Genomic DNA, 20069 nt, shown 5'->3' with positions numbered 1-20069 from the left:
AAAAAAAATTTGCTTCACCTTCTGTTGGGTTCTTTCTAGTGGTGGTGGTTTTGCATATTAACCTATAAATGGAGGCATTTCAGGATCACTGACAAGGAATTCAGCTAAGGGAATTCATCAAAGAACCAAGGAAAGTTGACTGTTAAAAGAAATTCAGAAAGAGCCATTCTGCACAGTGAAAAATTCTTTAGAAATGAGAATAATTATTTTTCCAACTTATGTATCAAAATCACATTGCTTAAGTATTGAGATCCTTACAGTAAATCTCACATCCAAGAATCTGAAGTTGTAAGAATAAGGAAAAAAAATTTATTTTATTTCTATAGTAGGTATATCACTTTGTAGCAGAATCACCCAGACAAAACTGTTGCAATGTCTCTGAAAATATGCTATTTCTGGGGTCCTAGCACATGCCCAATAGACTGAAACAAGAATTTCAATTTATGTTTTCTTGGTAGGCCAATTCTGTATTAGCATATATAGATCCAAACAGATAAAAACAAAGTCTATAGATAATGTACACATAAAGAAAATTTATGTAGTAGAGTTTAACTGAACAGGAAATTTTGGAGTAAATAGGGAAGAAATACACCAGAGAGCTTGATGTGAAACTGCAACGCTTTTTATTAAAGAAATTAATGTTACATAGGAAATAAGTATAAAGAGACCACCAGACAGGCTTTGGGTCAATAACAATAATATAATACTCTGGACATAACATTTTGCTTTCAGAGGTAAGACTGAAGATAGAATCTCAGCTCCCTGTGCATAAAGATTTTAAAGATAACTGCAGTAAGAATGAGGCAGAGATATTCAGGCTTTTATTTCCTTATGAATATTCTACCAGAGATGCTTAGAAACTTCATTTTAAAAACTGTTCATGCCTAGTGAGTGTGGCAGTGTTGAAAATGATAAGGAGCTATCAAAAAGTGCTAATTAATGCCAGATCAAAGATGAATGGAAATAGACTTCACAGGAAAGAAAAGAGAAATGAGAGCATTCCTTGCACCCCAAAATTTATTTTCTACTTAAGTAAAACATAAATCAAACCAAAGTTCACTAACTCTAAGATTGAGTTTATTTATTGGTATGTTCTGCCAAGAAACTACAAATTCTATCATAGATTTGAGAAGCAGATGTAGATTTTGGAAAGATTGTTTTTGCATAAAATATTGCAAGTTATTATGTATATCTAATATTAATTAATCATCCAACCAATACTCTGGAGCGCCTACATATTAAATGTCCTGCCATATCTAATACATCAAGAAGCAAAAACCTCAAATGTTTCATATCATCTGTAATTTGTCCTATCAAAAGAAATATAGAGAAAATTGATGAAAGGTGATACCCAGTTTATAACCTGGCCAGAATGATTTGTTGTATGACAGAGATAACTATCCTTCTGCATTTAATATATTGACTGATGTGTGTCAAAAATGTGTACAATTGAGGCTGCTCAGTGGTAGAGTGCTTACCTATCATTTTCTAGGCTCTGGGTTCAAACCCCCGTACTGAGAAAAAAACAAGAAAGAAAAAGAGGGAAAAAAAGTAAAAGATTATGTCAAATGTACAGGGGAAAAGAGGGAGAAAAACAAAACAAAACCATCCATTACTGTCCATGACAAGTAACTAAGTGGTACCTTATCAAGAGAATCATTAAAGGAGCACTTCAGCCTTTTGATGTTAGGAATATTAATTACTTTTTTATATTCTTATAGAATTATAGCACTGGAAGGAGACTCAGAGATTATGGTATACTCCAGGAAATGTTCAATAGAATAAATCACAATTAATGATAATTAACTAGGGTAATGTCTTCTGAAGAGCTTCTGTAATGCAGAACTTTAGCCCATTTATATTAGGACTAGACATGGCTCAAAGAATCTTAGCACTAGAAGGAGGCTCAGAGGTTATAGTGTACTCTGTGATTTGGCTAACTATGGCTTATAGCCTATATCTGGCCCAATGTCTAGCTTTCCTAAATAATATTTTATGGGATCTATCCTCATTCATTTAAATATTATGTCTGATGATGGCATAATTGAATACAGTAAGACCATATAACCCACACAATTAATCTGACTGTAATCTAATTTCTTTATTTCACAGAAGAGGGAATGAGGCCCCAAAAGAGTAGTACCATTCCAAGACTGTGTGGTCAAATGGCTAAATTCCCACAGGTGTCTGAGAAGCAAGTAATAGCACAGCAATCAAAACTAGGAACTGAGGAAGGAAGGAAAGAGTGAGAACATTTCTGGCTATAATAAGGAAGAAAAGTACAATGGGTTTTCAATAATTTGTAGAAAATGACTCTGAGAAATGAGGACACATCTAACATGAGCATGAAATAGTGTAAGGAGTTGGCCTCATGAACTCATAGAGAAGTGATAAGAGTTTGGAAGGAAGAGGGTTGCAGTTGGTCATAGGAAGATAAAGCTGGTGATGTGGTGAGGGGCTGGGGCTACAAGTAGAATCATTTTATCTAAGATCATGAAAGAGACAGGTGTTGTGGCTCAGTGGTAGAGCACTTGCCTAGCATATGTGAGACACTGGGTTCAATCCTCAGCACCACATAAAAGTAAATAAATAAAATAAAGTTATATAAAAAAGATCATGAGAAATTACATCGAATTTCCCAAAGAAATAATTTCCTCCTATAGTCACATTTTTCTTTTCATTATTGTCCTTACCTATCTACCTACATTCTCATAGTAAGCTAGACAATAAATACATAAATAAATGATAAATTGAAAAAATGTAAAAGTATATCATATCATAGATAAGTCCTCATTAATACAATAATTAAAATCACTTCTATTTTGTACTTTTAAAAATAATCTTGAATGAAAATAGGTTAGAAGTACTAAAGAAAAAACATGGAGAAAGCATGAATTCAATTTTTTTTAAGTGTATAATGAGCAGCCTATGATGTGACAGATTCACTATCCCATCTAATTCTCACCACAAGGCAGTGAGGAAAGCATTATGATATCAATGGAACTGCTGAGAAAACTGAGATGTGGAGAGTAAGTAACCTCCCAGGGATCACCCAGGGAGGACACAACTACATTTAAATCTGAGCTTGACTCCAGTTCCCTCCTATTTTCTGCTGTATAGCATTTCTTCACAATCAAGATTAGTCAGCTCTTAACCTGGAGCAAAAAGATCTCTCTCTCTCTCTCTCTCTCTCTCTCTCTCTCTCTCTCTCTCTCTCTCTCACACACACACACACACACACACACACACACACAGAGTTTTGTAAACCATATTTTTCTAAGAATGACTTTTATAACACTCCTACCATACCTTTCCCTAAATTAAAATAAACCTTTTTTTCCTTGTGCAACGGTTGCTTTTTTGTTTAGTTGTGTTGTACTGTGTCAAAGACAGTTAGTTCATAGTAATAGGGGTGACAGAGTAGAACACAGCTGGTCCTTGTTAGAGATAACAAATCAGTGAAAGAACTAAGTCAAACAAGAGAAAACAAGTGGAACATAAACTGTCCTGTCAATTTGATTCAGTACTGACAGACAAGAGAGGATTCAATCAGCACTCAAATACAGCAAAAATAAAACCCATTTATCAGTTCAATGTCCCACTCCACATCTACTTTCATGTCAGTACCTTCATGTCAAAAGATCCCAGCAGCCCTAGGGGACCTCCCAATGACTTCTCTAGGTAACTGATTGATAGCTGCATCAAGTCAATGGGTCATAGTTTATTTTCTTTTATATTATTTATTAAGGCTCTTCATATTATTCACCTCTGTATTTCCAGCATCTAACAATACCTAACATCATTGCTCAATAAAATTTATTAAAAGTTTTAGTTGAAAATCAATGTGAGAAGTATCTACATGAATTAAATGATCACATCTTTTTTCACCCTCCATGAAGGTTCAAATATTTTTGGAAGCCATTCAACATAATAGCCAAAAAATTTTCTTAGCCTTTATATAATTATAACTTAATAGTTTTTTTTCCTTCCCCTTCCATCAAGTAAGTTCAATACACACAATATGGAAATATGTGAGTGTTAAAAAAAACCCATATAAAAGAAATTGAATTTGTCAGGATTTAAGGTATAAATAAAGTAATTTTCACATACAGTCATAACAACACATACAAATTCAAAGGTTTAGTGAGAAGAGCTGTCATTTTTCTTTATTTTTCTGCAGACTTCCATGTTAGCAGGCTCAAAGAACATTTTCCAGTTCCTTTTTTACTTGGCTTCTCAGTATGATTACACACTACTAACCGTTCCTACTTTTTTAGAACACTTTTTCTCCCAAGTGTGAGTAACATAAAATCCTCTGGTTTTCTTCTTTCCCTGACTGGCCATTTCTCCTCAGTTCACTTTGTCAGCTACATACACTTTCTTAACTTGACCTCTAGATGTAGGGTTTCTTCAAGCTTTGGTCCTGAACTCTCCCTTTATATTTCCATGTTCTTTCCCATGGGCCATCCTCCACTTCCACAACTTTACTGCCATCGAAATGCTGACCATTTTTCAATGGTTTGGCTTTGGTTGCTAAAAGTTCAATGTTTTTTACTCCAAAGAATATACATAGTTGTTTACCTGATATTTTCATTTGGATACCTCCCCAAATCTCAAACTCAATATATCTAAATTAAACTCTTGGTTCTCCTTCTATATTTATGATCTCCATATCAATAAATGACACATCTGTGCAACTTGCTGTGCATGAACGATACTTGAGAAAAACAGAATTACATGCATACTTCTTGATTACTGTAAAGACAATCTATCTTGAATCAAGAATGAACACACAGTTGAAGATTAAACCTTGGAAACATCCAACTTAAAGGGGAAAAGAACAATTACTCTTCTATTCCAATTGGTGAGTTCTACAAGTTTTGGGCAATTTAATAAACCTAAAGAAAATATTATTTTTAATGTTTTAACATGTACAATAGCATATATCTGTACATATCAATACTCAAATTTATTTTTCTTTTCTCAATTTACTCTCAATATGGTCTTTTGATTAGCTAAAACTAAAGGCTTTAAATTTTTCTTCTGTGAATCGCTGCATGTGGGAAGATAAATAACCAAGCAAATGAAGAGAAATTGTGTTAGGTGACCTGCTTACAACCTGTTTGCCAACCCAAGAGCTCATGATTCACATCTGAATATTAGAAATATTGTATATTGCAAAAGTTCTTGAATTTATGGGATATCTTGTAAATTATGAAAATAAGAACTTTAAATTCAATAAAGTCAAAGATCGCCTTTGTTACTTTTTTACATCAAACAATAATAATCATTATTTTAAATATATATATATATATATATATATATATATATACCTACATAAAATTTATATTTCATTTAATATACTATTTTATATAGGTTTCAAATGCATGATGCAAAAATACAAAACTTCAAATAAAACAAATATATTTCAAACCAGTTTTCTCTCAAGAATGTTTAGGAAGGGAGCTTAATTAGCTATGCATACCTCCCATTAGGAAGAAAAGTGTAGGAAAGTACTAAGTATTTGCAGTTGAAAGACACCATAGTACTCAAATTAAATGTTTTGCATTGTCTATACTAATCATCACACATTCATTTGCATTTGCTAAATAAGCATAGTAAAAGTGTTCATTCAGCTGTCTTAGACTTCCTTGTGCATCATAAACATCTAATTAAAACATCTGCTCAAAATTTACCAATTTGCCAGGGGTTAAACATAGCATAGCAGGGAAATGCAGGCTTAGTATTAAGTTATTATTCAAAAAGACAGAGGGGGAAAATGATGAATGGGGAAGAACAAGTGTTGGCCCTAATAAACTGTGTCAGATAATTGTGTAATCACCCTTATTAATGCCTTCTGCTCCCTGAATTCTTGAGATTTATGTCTGTAGAAAATGTGGGGAAATACATCAGAACTTCAGTTATAAAGCATTAGTTTGATGCTATTTTAGGGGGCAAGTATTTTTATAGATAGATACATGGATGATGACAGATGGATGATGAAGATAGATATGATCGATCAATCAATCAAAGGTTTATGGTAACAAAGTATTATGACAACATGATTAGGAACCTAATGTAGACAGTCATGGCTTTCAGTCACGCAATAAGGCCGTCTCCTTATCCTGTAAAATATTACTTACTTATTATTGCCTGATTATTTTTCTCATAAATATTTTAAAAACAACACCAATAAGAAAAGGATATTAAAGAATCATAAAATCAACAAGACTAGAATTACTACAGCCTCTAGCCCAATTATTTTTCTATTTTCTCTAAATCCCTAAATCCTCTCCTTTTATACCTTATTAAGCGTTCTGTCATTTTAGTAGCACATCAGCTTCTGTGTCCTAACCACTTTTTTTTTCTGACTCTTTAAGGCAGCCAGCTAGAAAACCATCAGTATTGGATGAACTCAACTCCCTGTCTTTTCATGTCCAGCTGCACAGTTGGCCACACTGCAGAAAGCACACACCAGAGGGCAGAGTGGCACTGCTGCCCCTGCATGGCAGGCCTTGGGGTTCCTCTGGTCTCCTCCTCCTCCTGAACATCTAGATGGCCACTGAAAATCCTCTTTATTTTCAGCAAAATTCTGACAAAGCATTCCTCTCACCACCTCTTCCTTCTACAGGTAACCTCAGCTTTTACTTTCTGGAGAGATAAATGACACAATGTGATAGGAATTTTCATCAATATACCTCATCCTAAATGCTAAGACTTTGTCATCTAACCTCACCTTCTATCCCAGTACTGAAGAGTCACCACATAGTCCCTTACAGGGTCCATTTCTACACATACTCTTTGAATTCCAACCCTTAGAGCCTTGCAGATTCCAAAGAAATCTCACACTGACTACTTTTCTTTCTATTATTCTTTTCTGTTAACTTTCCTGGCCTCTGCTACTCTGTCTTCTGCACACATCATTTTGCGGTCCATCATTAAATACTGGATTTTCTCATGACTTGATCTCAACTATGATTCTGTTTAATCTCATCCATCTTTAAACCTTATATCCCCTGACCTTGAGATCAAATATATCTATCTGCTTGTTCTGTCATTCACTTGTGTTTGGAATGGGGGTGCTGGGAATCTAAACCAAGACTTTGTGCATGCTAGGTAGGAGCTTTACCACTGAACTACATCCCCAGTCCTCATCTCATGTCTGAAAGTAATCCTCAAGTCATCAGGCCGAATAGTGCACTCCTTCCCTATCACCTTGTATGACACCACTCCTCATCCAATTTATGAAACTATGATTCTAAGAGTGAACCATCTTGGACTCTTCCCTTATCATGCTCCATTATAGCCCCACATGATGTCCACTAGCTTTTCTTCTTAACTATTTCTTGCTCTATCCATATGTCCCAAACTTTTTCACCATTTTACTCAGCCCAAAATATTATTAGTTATTTAGGGTATCAAAAGTTGCCTCTTTTATTACACTCTTTATAATCGGAGTAATATTTTTAAAATGCAATAAAGTTCAAGCCACCTTCCTACTTAAAAAGTTTAATAACTTCCTGTTATTCCTTAGATTATTAATCAAATACTTAATATCCTTCGCTGAAATCTTTATAATGGCCTCCAAATTTTTGCCTCCTGAGATTCAGCAAACACAACCTTCTTGTTCACAAAATGTCTACATTGTAGTCTCAGGGCCTTGAAACAATCTGTTCCCTTTGTTTTTATGCAATTCATAAAATCTCAGCTCAAACTTTATTTCTTTTTATCTTTCCTTTATAAAAGGTCTCATAATTTCACATTTTTATGTGTTTTTATTTAATGTCTAGTACTCAGCATTGTACCAGGAACACTGTGGATGAGCTTTTAATATTTGTTGGGCATATAAAAAAGAATAACTTAGAAATCATTCTATTATGCCCAATTTGAAGTCATATAATGGATTTATATCAAAGTTTACATAAATTTCTGATTCACATTTTGATGATTCACTTAAACCAGATTTCTTCACAGTAATTATTGGAAACATAACCAATTTATATCATTTTGCAACAGTATTTTTTAATGTATGTGCTGGGGGTATTTGATTCAAAATTTTTAAAACTGTAATCATTATCCAAATTATACTTGGAAATATTTCTTTGTTATTCTTAAATCTGTCATTCTTTGGCTATTCTAACATTTGTTTACCTTCTGGCCTACACCTCACAATAGTTGGTCTCCTCTCTCCTTGAGTAACTATTCGGTATTCATATGTAAAATAAATGAACATCAAAAAAAGCTAAGCAGGAAGTGTGAATCAGGCGGTATAGTGATACCAGACTTCAAACTATACTACAGAGCAATAGTAACAAAAACAGCATGGTACTGGTACCAAAACAGGCGGGTGGACCAATGGTATAGAATAGAGGACACAGAAACCAATCCACAAAACTACAACTATCTTATATTTGATAAAGGGGCTAAAAGCATGCAATGGAGGAAGGATAGCATTTCAACAAATGGTGCTGGGAAAACTGGAAATCCATTTGCATCAAAATGAAACTGAATCCCTTTCTCTCGCCATGCACAAAAGTTAACTCAAAATGGATCAAGGAGCTTGATATCAAATCAGAGACACGGAGTCTTATAGAAGAAAAAGTAGGCTATGATCTACATACTGTGGGGTTGGGCTCCAAATTCCTCAATAGGACACCCATAGAGCAAGAGTTAATAACTAGAATCAACAAATGGGACTTACTCAAACTAAAAAGTTTTTTCTCAGCAAAAGACACAATAAGAGAGGTAAATAGGGAGCCTACATCCTGGGAACAAATCTTTACTCCTCACACTTCAGATAGAGCCCTAATATCCAGAATATACAAAGAACTCAAAAAATTAGACAATAAGATAACAAATAACCCAATCAACAAATGGGCCAAGGACCTGAACAGACACTTCTCAGAGGAGGACATACAATCAATCAACAAGTACATGAAAAAATGCTCACCATCGCTAGCAGTCAGAGAAATGCAAATCAAAACCACCCTAAGATACCATCTCACTCCAGTAAGATTGGCAGCCATTAGGAAGTCCAACAACCACAAGTGCTGGCGAGGATGTGGGGAAAAGGGTACACTTGTTCATTGTTGGTGGGACTGCAAATTGGTGCAGCCAATTTGGAAAGCAGTATGGAGATTTCTTGGAAAGCTGGGAATGGAACCACCATTTGACCCAGCTATTCCCCTTCTTGGTCTATTCCCTAAAGACCTAATAAGAGCATGCTACAGGGACACTGCTACATCGATGTTCATAGCAGCACAATTCACGATAGCAAGATTGTGGAACCAACCTAGATGCCCTTCAATAGACGAATGGATAAAAAAAAAATGTGGCATTTATACACAATGGAGTATTACTCTGCATTAAAAAATGACAAAATCATAGAATTTGGAGGGAAATGGATGGCATTAGAGCAGATTATGCTAAGTGAAGCTAGCCAATCCCTAAAAAACAAATGCCAAATGTCTTCTTTGATATAAGGAGAGTAACTAAGAACAGAGTAGGGAAGATGAGCATGAGAAGAAGATTAACATTAAACAGGGATGAGAGGTGGGAGGGAAAGGGAGAGAGAAGGGAAATTGTATGGAAATGGAAGGTGATCCTCAGGGTTATACAAAATTACATACAAGAGGAAGTGAGGGGTAAGGTAAGAATAATACAAGTGGAAGAAATGATTTACAGTAGAGGGGGTAGAGAGAGAAGAGGGGAGGGGAGGGGAGGGGGGATAGTAGAGGATAGGAAAGGCAGCAGAATACAACAGACACTAGAATGGCAATGTGTAGATAAATGGAAGTGTAAATGATGTGATTCAGCAATCTGTATACGGGGTAAAAATGGGAGTTCATAACCCACTTGAATCAAAGTGTGAAATATGATATATCAAGAACTATGTAATGTTTTGAACGACCAACAAAAAAAATAATGATAAGTTATTGATTTAAGAGGATGAAAGTTACCTCTGTAATCCAGATTTTTCTTAATATAGATTGAATTCTAGCATTCTATCAAAAAAAAAAGGAAAATCAGCTTTACATGTATGAAGACATGAATTGGTGTGAGCATATTTTATATACAAACAGAGATATGAAAAATGGTGTTCTATATGTGTAATAAGAATTGTGATGCATTCTGCTGTCGTGTATTTAAAAAATAAAAGCAATTTTTTAAAAAAGTTAATATTTTAGAAATACACATAAATTTCAGTATAAGGACTTTGGCCATTATAAAATAACATAGTTTTCAAGTTACACATCTAAGAAAATTGGGAATGGAATCACCATTTGACCCAGGTCTCTCTCTCCTCAGTTTATAAGCAAAGGACTGAAAAACAGCATACTACAGGGACACAGCCACATCAATGTTTATAGCAGCATAATTCACAACAGCTAAACTGTGGAACCAATCTAGATGCCCTTCAATAGATGAATAAATTTTAAAAATGTGGCATATATACACAGTGGAATATTACTCAGCAATAAAAGAGAATAAAATCATGGCATTTTCAGGTAAATGAATGGAGTTAGAGAAGATAATGCTAAGTGAAGTTAGCCAATCCCCAAAAAACAAATGCCAAATGTTTTCTTTGATATAAGGAGGCTGATTCATAGTGGGATACAGAGCAGGAACATGGGAGGAATAGAGGAACTCTAGATAGGGCAGAGGAGTAGGAGGGGATTGGAGGGGGTATAAGGTTAGAAATGATGGTGGAATGTGATGATCATTATTACCCAAAGTACAGGTAGGAAGACATTAATTGGTGTGAATATACTTTGTATACAACCAGAGATATGAAAAATTGTGGTCTACATGTGTAATAAGAATTGTAATGCATTTCGCTGTCATGTATAAATTTTTTAAAAATCAAAAAAACTACACATCAATCAGTAGCATATAAATTTGATTACGATCAGGATGTTTGTCTATTTTATTCATGGTCTTACCCCAGTCCCTAAAACAATACCTGACACACACATACATACTCAATACTTACTGAATAAAACATTATTTAACATGATGAAAATAGTCTTTAAATTATTTTATTTTTCTTTCTTAGTGACATGTGGAGTAATTTTCAATACAACTCTATTCCATGAGCAGGGATGACAATATAAAGAAAAGTCAATGTTTATCCCAATTACATCCCTTAATATTCTAAAATTTTGACCTGCTGAATTTACTCATTTGAATTCCAGCAGGGATTCTTGAGAATCATATACAAAACAAAAGGAACTTATGCAATACTTTACCAACTTCAGACTTAGTGGTTAAGTAAAACTCAGAATGTTGGATGGACAGGAACACAGAATAGATTGTGATGGGCATAAAGATGTAGGATATGATCATAATATAGGGAATAGCATCTTTGATGAGCTTTTCAAATGTTGATTATAAAACAAATTTTTTTTCATGTCTTACAATTAAAACAGTTTAATAAGTAATATTTTCTTCATATTAATGTATATAATATAATGACAAGTCTCAAAATATGTGGGTTTTTATTCAATTAAATACTTCTATAAATATAGCATCTATAATTAGGATGGACAGAGGTTTTGGAGAAAAGAGAAAGGATGGCAATAAGGAGGAAAGCCAGGAATTACAAGTTTGCATCCTGTGCAATTTACCCCCATCCTGTGCTTTACGTATGTGGGAATATATACACAGAGCATAAAGCTGTATCATCTTATGGTGGAATCAGTTGTGGTTGTATCTGCCTCATTCTCTAAACTCCTTAAGATCAAGGCTAAATATTAATCCTCCTTGTGTTCCCCAGTGTTGGGCACTTGATAAAAGCTTAAATTCATCTCCTTTTTTCTTCCCAAGTTCAAACCTAATAGCTTTGTCTTCTACAGAAAGGGCAGAAAACAATTTGTTGAGATAAATTTGTCAGGCACTTCATAGGAGTATATTAAGTTCTTTGATAAGGAACATTAACCTCCTTGAGCTATTTGATTATGCTCTAATTCACTGATGCATTAATTTCCTGAATGTAGTAATTACCAAATAAGGAATTGTTAATGGGAAAATGAATGAAAATCTACTGCTCTGGAGCACTTAACAATGCCCAGGTGACAAAAAAAATTGTTTTTGAAAAAACTAGATATATCCCCCCAAAGCAATTTCCCTACTAACAAGGTTAGCCTCATTAATTGTCATGTTGTGAGGCAAATTTATAAAGATCCCAATTTTCTAGGAGTTTTTGAAAGTAAATATAAAAAACACTACTACAACTGATACACTGGATATGAGGAATATAGAAACAATGGCAGAGAGATTAAATGCAAACAGATTTATATCATTTTCAAACTCAGCATTAATGAATATAAGAATAGAGTGAAGAAAATATGACTAGCATGACTACATAGGTGGTAGAGATGACCAAGGATCGGTTTGAATAAACCAAGAGAGGCTCCATGTCAGTGTTGTAGAGAATTCGTGGAATGATAGGAAAAATTATATCCATCACCTAATGTTTAGTGGAAATTATTTTCTAGATTAAGAACATTACTGAGAAAACAAAAATTAATTATGAAACATATATAGGGAGTTTGGAAAAAATGCAACTTTCAGACTGATAAAAAATGAAATCAAAATAGAGTTGAATTTTCAGGAACCAGTCACAGTATGAAGAAGTTTCATTCCATTTATCTTCCTGAAAAGTCACTGATCAATTAAGAGCAGAAAAATGAAGCAAGTTTCAAATCCTCAATATCTTTTTTTCTATCTTTAATGAATCATGCAGCAGACATAATCATAAAACCTAACTTTGAGAAATAATAGAAAAACTCATTTTGTACTGTACCAAAAAATAAGAATTGGTGGTGAGAGATGGCACTCACCACTATCCTCTCCCTCTACCTCTGGACCTAAAGAGAAAAAAAATTCTCCTATTAAAATATGTAAGACATTCCAGAAATTTTTTTCAAGCTATTGTCAAGGACCATTTTCAGGCTATGACAATGAGATGCCATAACCCATTTGCACTATCCATGTTGGCTAATTGAGAAAGAAATCACAGGGAAGCTGGTTGCACCATCAGAGTCCCAACCAGCCTTCCAGAGGTAATGACTGAAAGAGGGCACAGGGTGAAGTGAAAAGGAAGGCAAAAAATAGCACATGGCAGCAGATTCCTGCAGGAGGGTTATTATAAGTCCCACCAAGCCTTCTGAGTTATAATGAAGGACCAAATATTTCCAGAACAAAAGCAAGGGTCAATCTGTTGAGTTTGGGTTCAACATATACAAACTTGAATCAAAGCTGAGGAGTTCATCAACTCTTTCCAACTACTACCTACTCTACTTTTGAAGAAATAGTTACCCTATTTAAAGATGAATAAAAACAAAGGAGAACTATCACAAAATACAAGCTAAAAAATTAATTTGTTGAATAGAAAAAGCATTAAGTATATTATGGTTTTCCCCCATGCATTAGGTGATTTGGCAACATCTGTGAGTAAGTAAAAACATCTGCTCTTTGGAGCTTCATTCTAGTACTAGAGATAGATGGTAAATGATCAACGTTAAAAGATAATTAAATTATACACTGTGTTAGAAAGTGATGACTATGTGACCATTTAGAAAAACAGTGCAGGTGAGGGAGTTCAGGATTGCTGGAGCAGAGAAAAAGTAGCAGATTAAATAGGAAATTCAGAGAGAGGGCTATACTGAGAAGTGAGATCTGAGCAGAGGTGAGATGGAGGCAGAGAAACTAAGGAATTGAATATATGGTAGGAGAGCATTTTAAGTAAGATCCTGAGTGAGGTGGGTGTTGCTGACACGGTACAGAACTACTAAAGTAGGCAGAACAAGTTACAGGGGAGCAGAAGCTGAGATCATAAAGTTGATGCAGGTGGGAGTAGGTTCTCAGATCATGTAGACCATGGTAAAAATCTTGACTTTTACACTGAAGGAAATGGGAAATCATGTAGTGTTCTGAGCAAAGGAGTGACAAGACCTGAGTAAAGTTTTAACAGGAAAATCATTGTTTCTATGTTGAAAATAGACCACCAGAGGGAAGAGGTAAATGAAGAAAGACCTGCTAGAAGTGACTTCAGAAATCCAGGTACAAAATATTGACTAATGGTGACTCAGGCACCGCAGTGGAGGTTCAGAGGGAAAAAATGGTTGGCTTCTGGAATCAAAAGTTAAAAGTTAGTTGTGAGGAAAAGAACAAAGGACAACTCCAGGGTTTCTCACCAGAGCATAGGGAAAGATGGAGTTGTCATCAACTAAAATGGAAAAAAATGATGCTATTTCACAAGGATAAAGGGAAAATTGGGAGTTCTGTTTTAGAAGTGCTAAGTTTGAAGCATCTCTTTCCCTAATAATGTGCATGCAGGTTTGAGATATTAAATAGACCTGGGAACATGCAAATTTGGAATTCAGGAGACAAGTCCTGGCTAGAAATATAATTCAGTTGGTGCTAGCTTCTATATGGTGCTTAAAGCCAGGATGAGTTTGGAACTGATAAATTCACCAGATTATATGAGTAAGGATAGAAAGGAGGGAAGGACAAAGACCCAAGACCAGGGCATACCAGCACTGTGAAGCACAGATATATAGGAAAAGAAAAAAAATTGCATTAGCAAAAGACACTGAGAAGTTGTAGACAACAAGGAAAAACCACATGGGGGATGGGCAACTCTGGAACCTGTTAAAATCTGGGTTTTTAACAAGGTGTAGGCCATTGAGAAACTCAAAATAATTGTTTGAGAAGAGGAAAATAAGGGATAGTGAGAAAGTAATTGGGAGGTTTAACAAAGAATTGGAGAAGTGTTAAAGAAAGTGAGTACAGGCAAATCTTGCAAGGTGTTTGCTGTAAGAAGAGAATAACTGAAGTACGGAAAAGGTGAAGTCAAAAGAAAAGGAGCTTTTTCTTCTTCTAATCTAAGAAACACCAGCATGTAATAACATAAATAAAACTGATTACAGAGAAGAAAAAGGAGAAATTGTCTCTGCATAGCTGAGAGGGACTAGGGTACAATATGCAAAGAAAAATTCAGACTGGAGTGAGGATGGATCAATTATGGAAAAGGTAGAAGAATGATTATGAGGGAGTATGTGCTGGTAGTTGCATTTATGTTTCCAGGAAGTGTTTTCTGATTGCTTCAGTCTTTTCAGGGAAATAGAACACAAGGTTATCATGAAGAACAAGAGGCGGGGAGGTGTTGGGAGATTCAAGGAAAAAGAACAAGTTGTGAGATAATCACCTAAAGAGTAGGAGAATAAACAAAATAGTCATTCAGAACATGATTAACCGATAGTATTAGACATCTACTTGAAATGTGTCATTATAAATTAAAGTGAATCAACATAGTTGCAAGTTTTATCAAATATGATCAGATGCAGGTACAAAACAGATTGATTCAAATTGAATCCAGAATTGAAGTCTGGAAGCTAATTTATGTCAAACAAGGGACAAGAGTCCAGGGCATGTGTGGAAGGGGAGAGTGAAGATTCACTGTGGGATTTTAACCACGTAAGGAAGACTATGTGGGCATGAAGGAGAAGAGAAACAAATAGCGCTGAAGGTAAATGGAATAATAACACATTGCAAGCATATGAAGAAATGTTGGGGTCACAGGAGAAGAGTGTTATGTGTAGAAAAATAGGAAGTGCTAGAGAATGAAATGCACATATTTGTGATTAAATTTCTATAAAGAATGCAGGAAGAAGATATATTCCATGGTTGTATAAATATATCAAAATATATTCTACTGTCATGTATAACTAAAGAGAACCCTCCCTTCAAAAAATGCAGGAAGAGACAAGTGAAGAATCTAAAGCTCAACATGAATTATTCAAGGAAACTGGAGAAGTCGGATAAAGAAAAATTACAAACATGATTTCTCTAAATACAACTCAAATAAGACCTTAAATGAGAACGAGATGAGAGGAAAGGAAAAAAAAAAGGAGATTTCAAAAGCAAGAGCCATTTGGAGAATGAATAGCAAATACAATAAACTTTGGGAATAGGCAGATCACAGTAGAGAAATCATATACAATAAAATGCTAAAGAACTATAAGATAAATATCATTATAAGAAAAATAATAGGAGATGTAGAAAATCTGGCATAAATAAAAATGTGTTAAATTCAAGGATTACAAAAATTAATGAGTAAACTGGGCGCAGAGGGGCACACCTGCAATCCCAGAAGCTAAGGAGGCTGAGACAGGAGGATCACGAGTTCAAAGCCAGCCTCAACAAAGGCGCTAAGCAACTTAATGAGACCCTGTCACTAAATAAAATACAAAATAGGATGGGGATGTGGTTCAGTGGTCTAGTGCTCCTGAGTTCTATTTCAGGTACAAAAAAAAAAAAAATTAATGAGTGTTCAAATAGAAAGAGTCAGGTCATTTTTTATGAAAAGTTAAAAAACAAAACATCTAGTATCCTCAGACTTTCTTCAGGAAAACTGAATATTGCAGACCCTAAAGCAACATCTGCAAAATTCTGATGGTTTATAGTCCAGGATTTTATACCAGTTATGTTATTTATCAATATAACTACTTTTTTGAACATACAAGAAATTAGGTAATCAAGCCTTATGAGCTCTTCTTAATAAAAAAATTACTAGAAAATAAAATTCAGTAACAAAATAATTAGTAAAAGTTAAACTAAAGGATAGAAGAACCACTGTCAAAAAGTACTCACTTATTATTGACTCCACAATGCATTGTATAGAATAATATGTAAACCCTGTGTACTTTAAAGTTTCACAATAGAATGCAGATATCTTTTAATCATTTGATGTGCATAAATAGTAGCATAACTAACCAATATCAGAAGTATGATAGAAGGAGATGTGGGAAGAAGTATAAGAGTGACAAATTTACTCATTTCATCTGTTGACAACAAATTGATAAATATTAAAATATGTAGCTAGGGCAGGGGTTGTGGCTCAGTGGTGGAGTGCTTGCCTCATCTGTGTGAGGCATTGGGTTCAATTCTCAGCACCACATATAAATAAATGAATAAAATAAAGGTCCATAAACTAAGAAAATATTAAAAATATATATATGTAGCTAAAGTGAGTTATTATATCAATCACTAATTCTTTTAATATACATCTTAATTTCCATAATATTATACTAAACATTATTATATTCAAGTAAAATTAATCTAAATAAGAATATTTTAATATGCTATATCCTATTTTTTTCCTATTTTAGTTTGTCTCCCTAACTTTTCATCAACAGAAAGTGAGAAAAATTTTCTGATTTTTTTTTCCAAAAATTGTTATGCTAATAATTATTTATTTTTAAGTTTTGGTTTGGGATAATTTCTTTTTTAAGCTTAGTGGTAAGCATATGCATTAGTTAAATTAGTTAAATGCACTTGTTCCATTCGACTTAAGAAAGCTAGGCACCAGGAACTGCCATAGGACTCTAAAATGGTGTAACTATGCAGAATAGACCTAATAAAATGAAAAAGGGAAACACCCATCACTTGAAAGAATGTTGAAAAGCTACCATTTTTATATACTGCTAATGAAAACATTAGCAAAAATTTCCTTCTTATAAAATTTTAATACTCTAGTACCCTATTTTCACATGAAAATTTTTTTCTTTTTCTTTATTTCTTTTTCTTTTTTCCTTTCTTTCTTTCTGTTGTCTTTATTTTCCTTATTGTTATTTATCTAGGATATAGATAAAAGTATTCCAAATTTTCAATAGAGGTTATCTCTAGATGGCAAAATCATATATCACATATCTTTTCTCCTAGCTGTTGTTTTTTAAATCAATATCCTACATTAACATGAAGTACTGTATTTTTCAATTCTAAGACATATATTTTCACATTCCTGAATTAAGACAAGTCATAGATTTTTGGATCCTTGATTAAAGACATGTGATAATTCTGTAATTGAAAGACTGGAGTATTTTAAATAAGTGAGAACTGAGGGTTAACGAGACACCTGACGGATAGATTGTCAATATACCTTAGAATTATACTCAGGTTTCCAAAATCAGTAGAAGATAACAATTTTGTTGTAGGTGAGATTGTTTTCTGCAGGCTTAGTAAATTTTTGGGGAATGACAAGCTCAACTAAGAATGAAGTTATTTACAAAAAAGGAAATATGAAGAGAGAGAGTTTTGGATGGAAACAAAAACAAAACTTTTCTGTAACATTTTCTTCGAATTAGAGTGAGATATTTTGAGAACAAATTTGCAAACTGAGACACAATCAGAATGAGACTGAGAAGGTTCAGTGAGGAAGTGGTTTTTTGGGGGGGTGGGGTGAATTGGTTTTATAATGGTCTGTCTTTCAGGCCCTATTTGTGAAATTATTTATCCCTGAGACCCAACCACCAAACAAAATTATACACTTTGTTTCTTTCCCTTGTATAGGTGAATATATTTTACTTTCAAATTCGATCAGTGCAATTTCCTCAATTCTCATATAAATATTTTAAAAAACCTTATATCAAGCTAAAGATGACCTTACCCTCTCTTGCTACTTAATAACTAACATTTGTAACTCCATTAAAATTTTTCTCCCTTTATTATAATACACTTCAGAATTGCACCTTCTCCTTGATTATGTCAGATATAAGAATTTACTCCAATAATATATTTCAAAGGGAAGTACATTCCCTTATCCTTAGAACAGATTCTTAAGAACATATTCACAAGTGGAAAGCAGGAGATGATCATCTTTCCTGGAATATTGAGTTAGGCTTCCATGCTCTTCTTTTTTAATTTGTTCTTAGGTATACATGATAGTAGAGTGTATTTTCTTGACATAATATATACACAGGGAGAATAACCTATTCTAATTAGGATCCCATTCTTTTGGTTGTACATAATGTGGAGTTTCACTGGTCATGTATTCACATTTGAACATAGAAAAATTATGTCTGATTTATTCCACTCTTTTTAAAATAATGATAAAATAATGGCCAGGTTTGGATAATTTTTCAATTGGTAAAATAATCTCTCTCACAAAGGGGAATTCCAGTATCTAAATCGCTTAAGTATTATTATGTTCAGTTTCATTTTCCATAAATGTACCAATAGCTTCTAAATAACAAAGCTTTTAAGAATTTAAGAAGACTTTAAGTAATTAGAGAAATGCAAATCAAAATTACTCTAAGATTTTCACCTCACTCCAGTCAGAATGGCAGCTATTATGCATACAAATAACAATAAGTGCTGGCAAGGATGTGGGGGAAAAGGTCCATTCATACACTGCTGGTGGGGCTGCAAATTGGGGCAGCCAATATGGAAAGCAATATGGAGATTTCTTGGAAAATTGGGAATGGAACCACCATTTGACCCAGCTATCTCTCTCCTCGGTCTACACCCAAAGTACTTAAAAACAACATACTACAGGGACACAGCCACATCAATGTTTATAGCAGCACAATTCACAATAGCTAAACTGTGGAACCAACCTAGATGCCCTTCAATGGATAAATGGATAAAAAAATAATGTGGCATATATACACAATGGAATATTACTCAGCAATAAAAGAGGACAAAATCATGGCATTTGCAGGTAAATGGATGGAGTTAGAGAAGACAATGCTAAGTGAATTTAGCCAATCCCCAAAAAATAAATGAGGAATGTTTTCTCTGATATAAGGAGGCTGATTCATAGTTGGGTAGGAAGGGGAAGCATGGAAGGAATAGATAAACTCTAGATAAGGCAGAGGGGTTGGAGGCAAAGGGAGGGGGTATGGGGTTAGAAATGATAGTGGAATGGGATGGACATTATTATCCAAAGTACATGTATGAAGACACAAATGGTGTGAATATACTTTGTATAAAACCAGAGATATGAAAAAATGTGCTGTATATATGTAATAAGGATTGTAATGCATTACACTGCCATCTATAAATTTTTAAAAAATTAATTAAAAAAAAAGAAAAAGGAACTGCCTTACCCAGTAAGTTTGACTGCATGTGTCCGAAATTTTCGATATTTTTCTGATTCTTCATTTGTGCTGGTAACATGTCTATATATCCCTGTCTTATAGTGAAAGAAATCCGCATGGACTTGCATTATGGCTAAAATGAAACCCAACAGGAGAATGGCAGAGTTTTTAAAAATCATCTTTAAA

General features: G+C 34.1%; 1 protein-coding gene across 1 annotated transcript in view; it reads right to left on the bottom strand.

Annotated features, from left to right (window-relative positions):
• TINAG (tubulointerstitial nephritis antigen) overlaps positions 1 to 20069 on the bottom strand; it is a gene marked incomplete at both ends in the record, with an annotated part of 71319 nt that overhangs the window by 13331 nt on the left and 37919 nt on the right. Inside the window, one exon of the mRNA XM_081296190.1 lies at positions 19893 to 20016. Coding sequence (XP_081152316.1) covers positions 19893 to 20016 — 124 coding nt within the window. The remainder of the gene's footprint in view (positions 1 to 19892; positions 20017 to 20069) is intronic.

The sequence above is a fragment of the Spermophilus citellus genome (assembly GCF_964194105.1).
Source record: "Spermophilus citellus genome assembly, chromosome: 5".
Classification (NCBI taxonomy): domain Eukaryota; kingdom Metazoa; phylum Chordata; class Mammalia; order Rodentia; family Sciuridae; genus Spermophilus; species Spermophilus citellus.
Note: the sequence above shows the minus strand (reverse complement) of the source record. Positions and strands in the feature narration are given on the sequence as shown.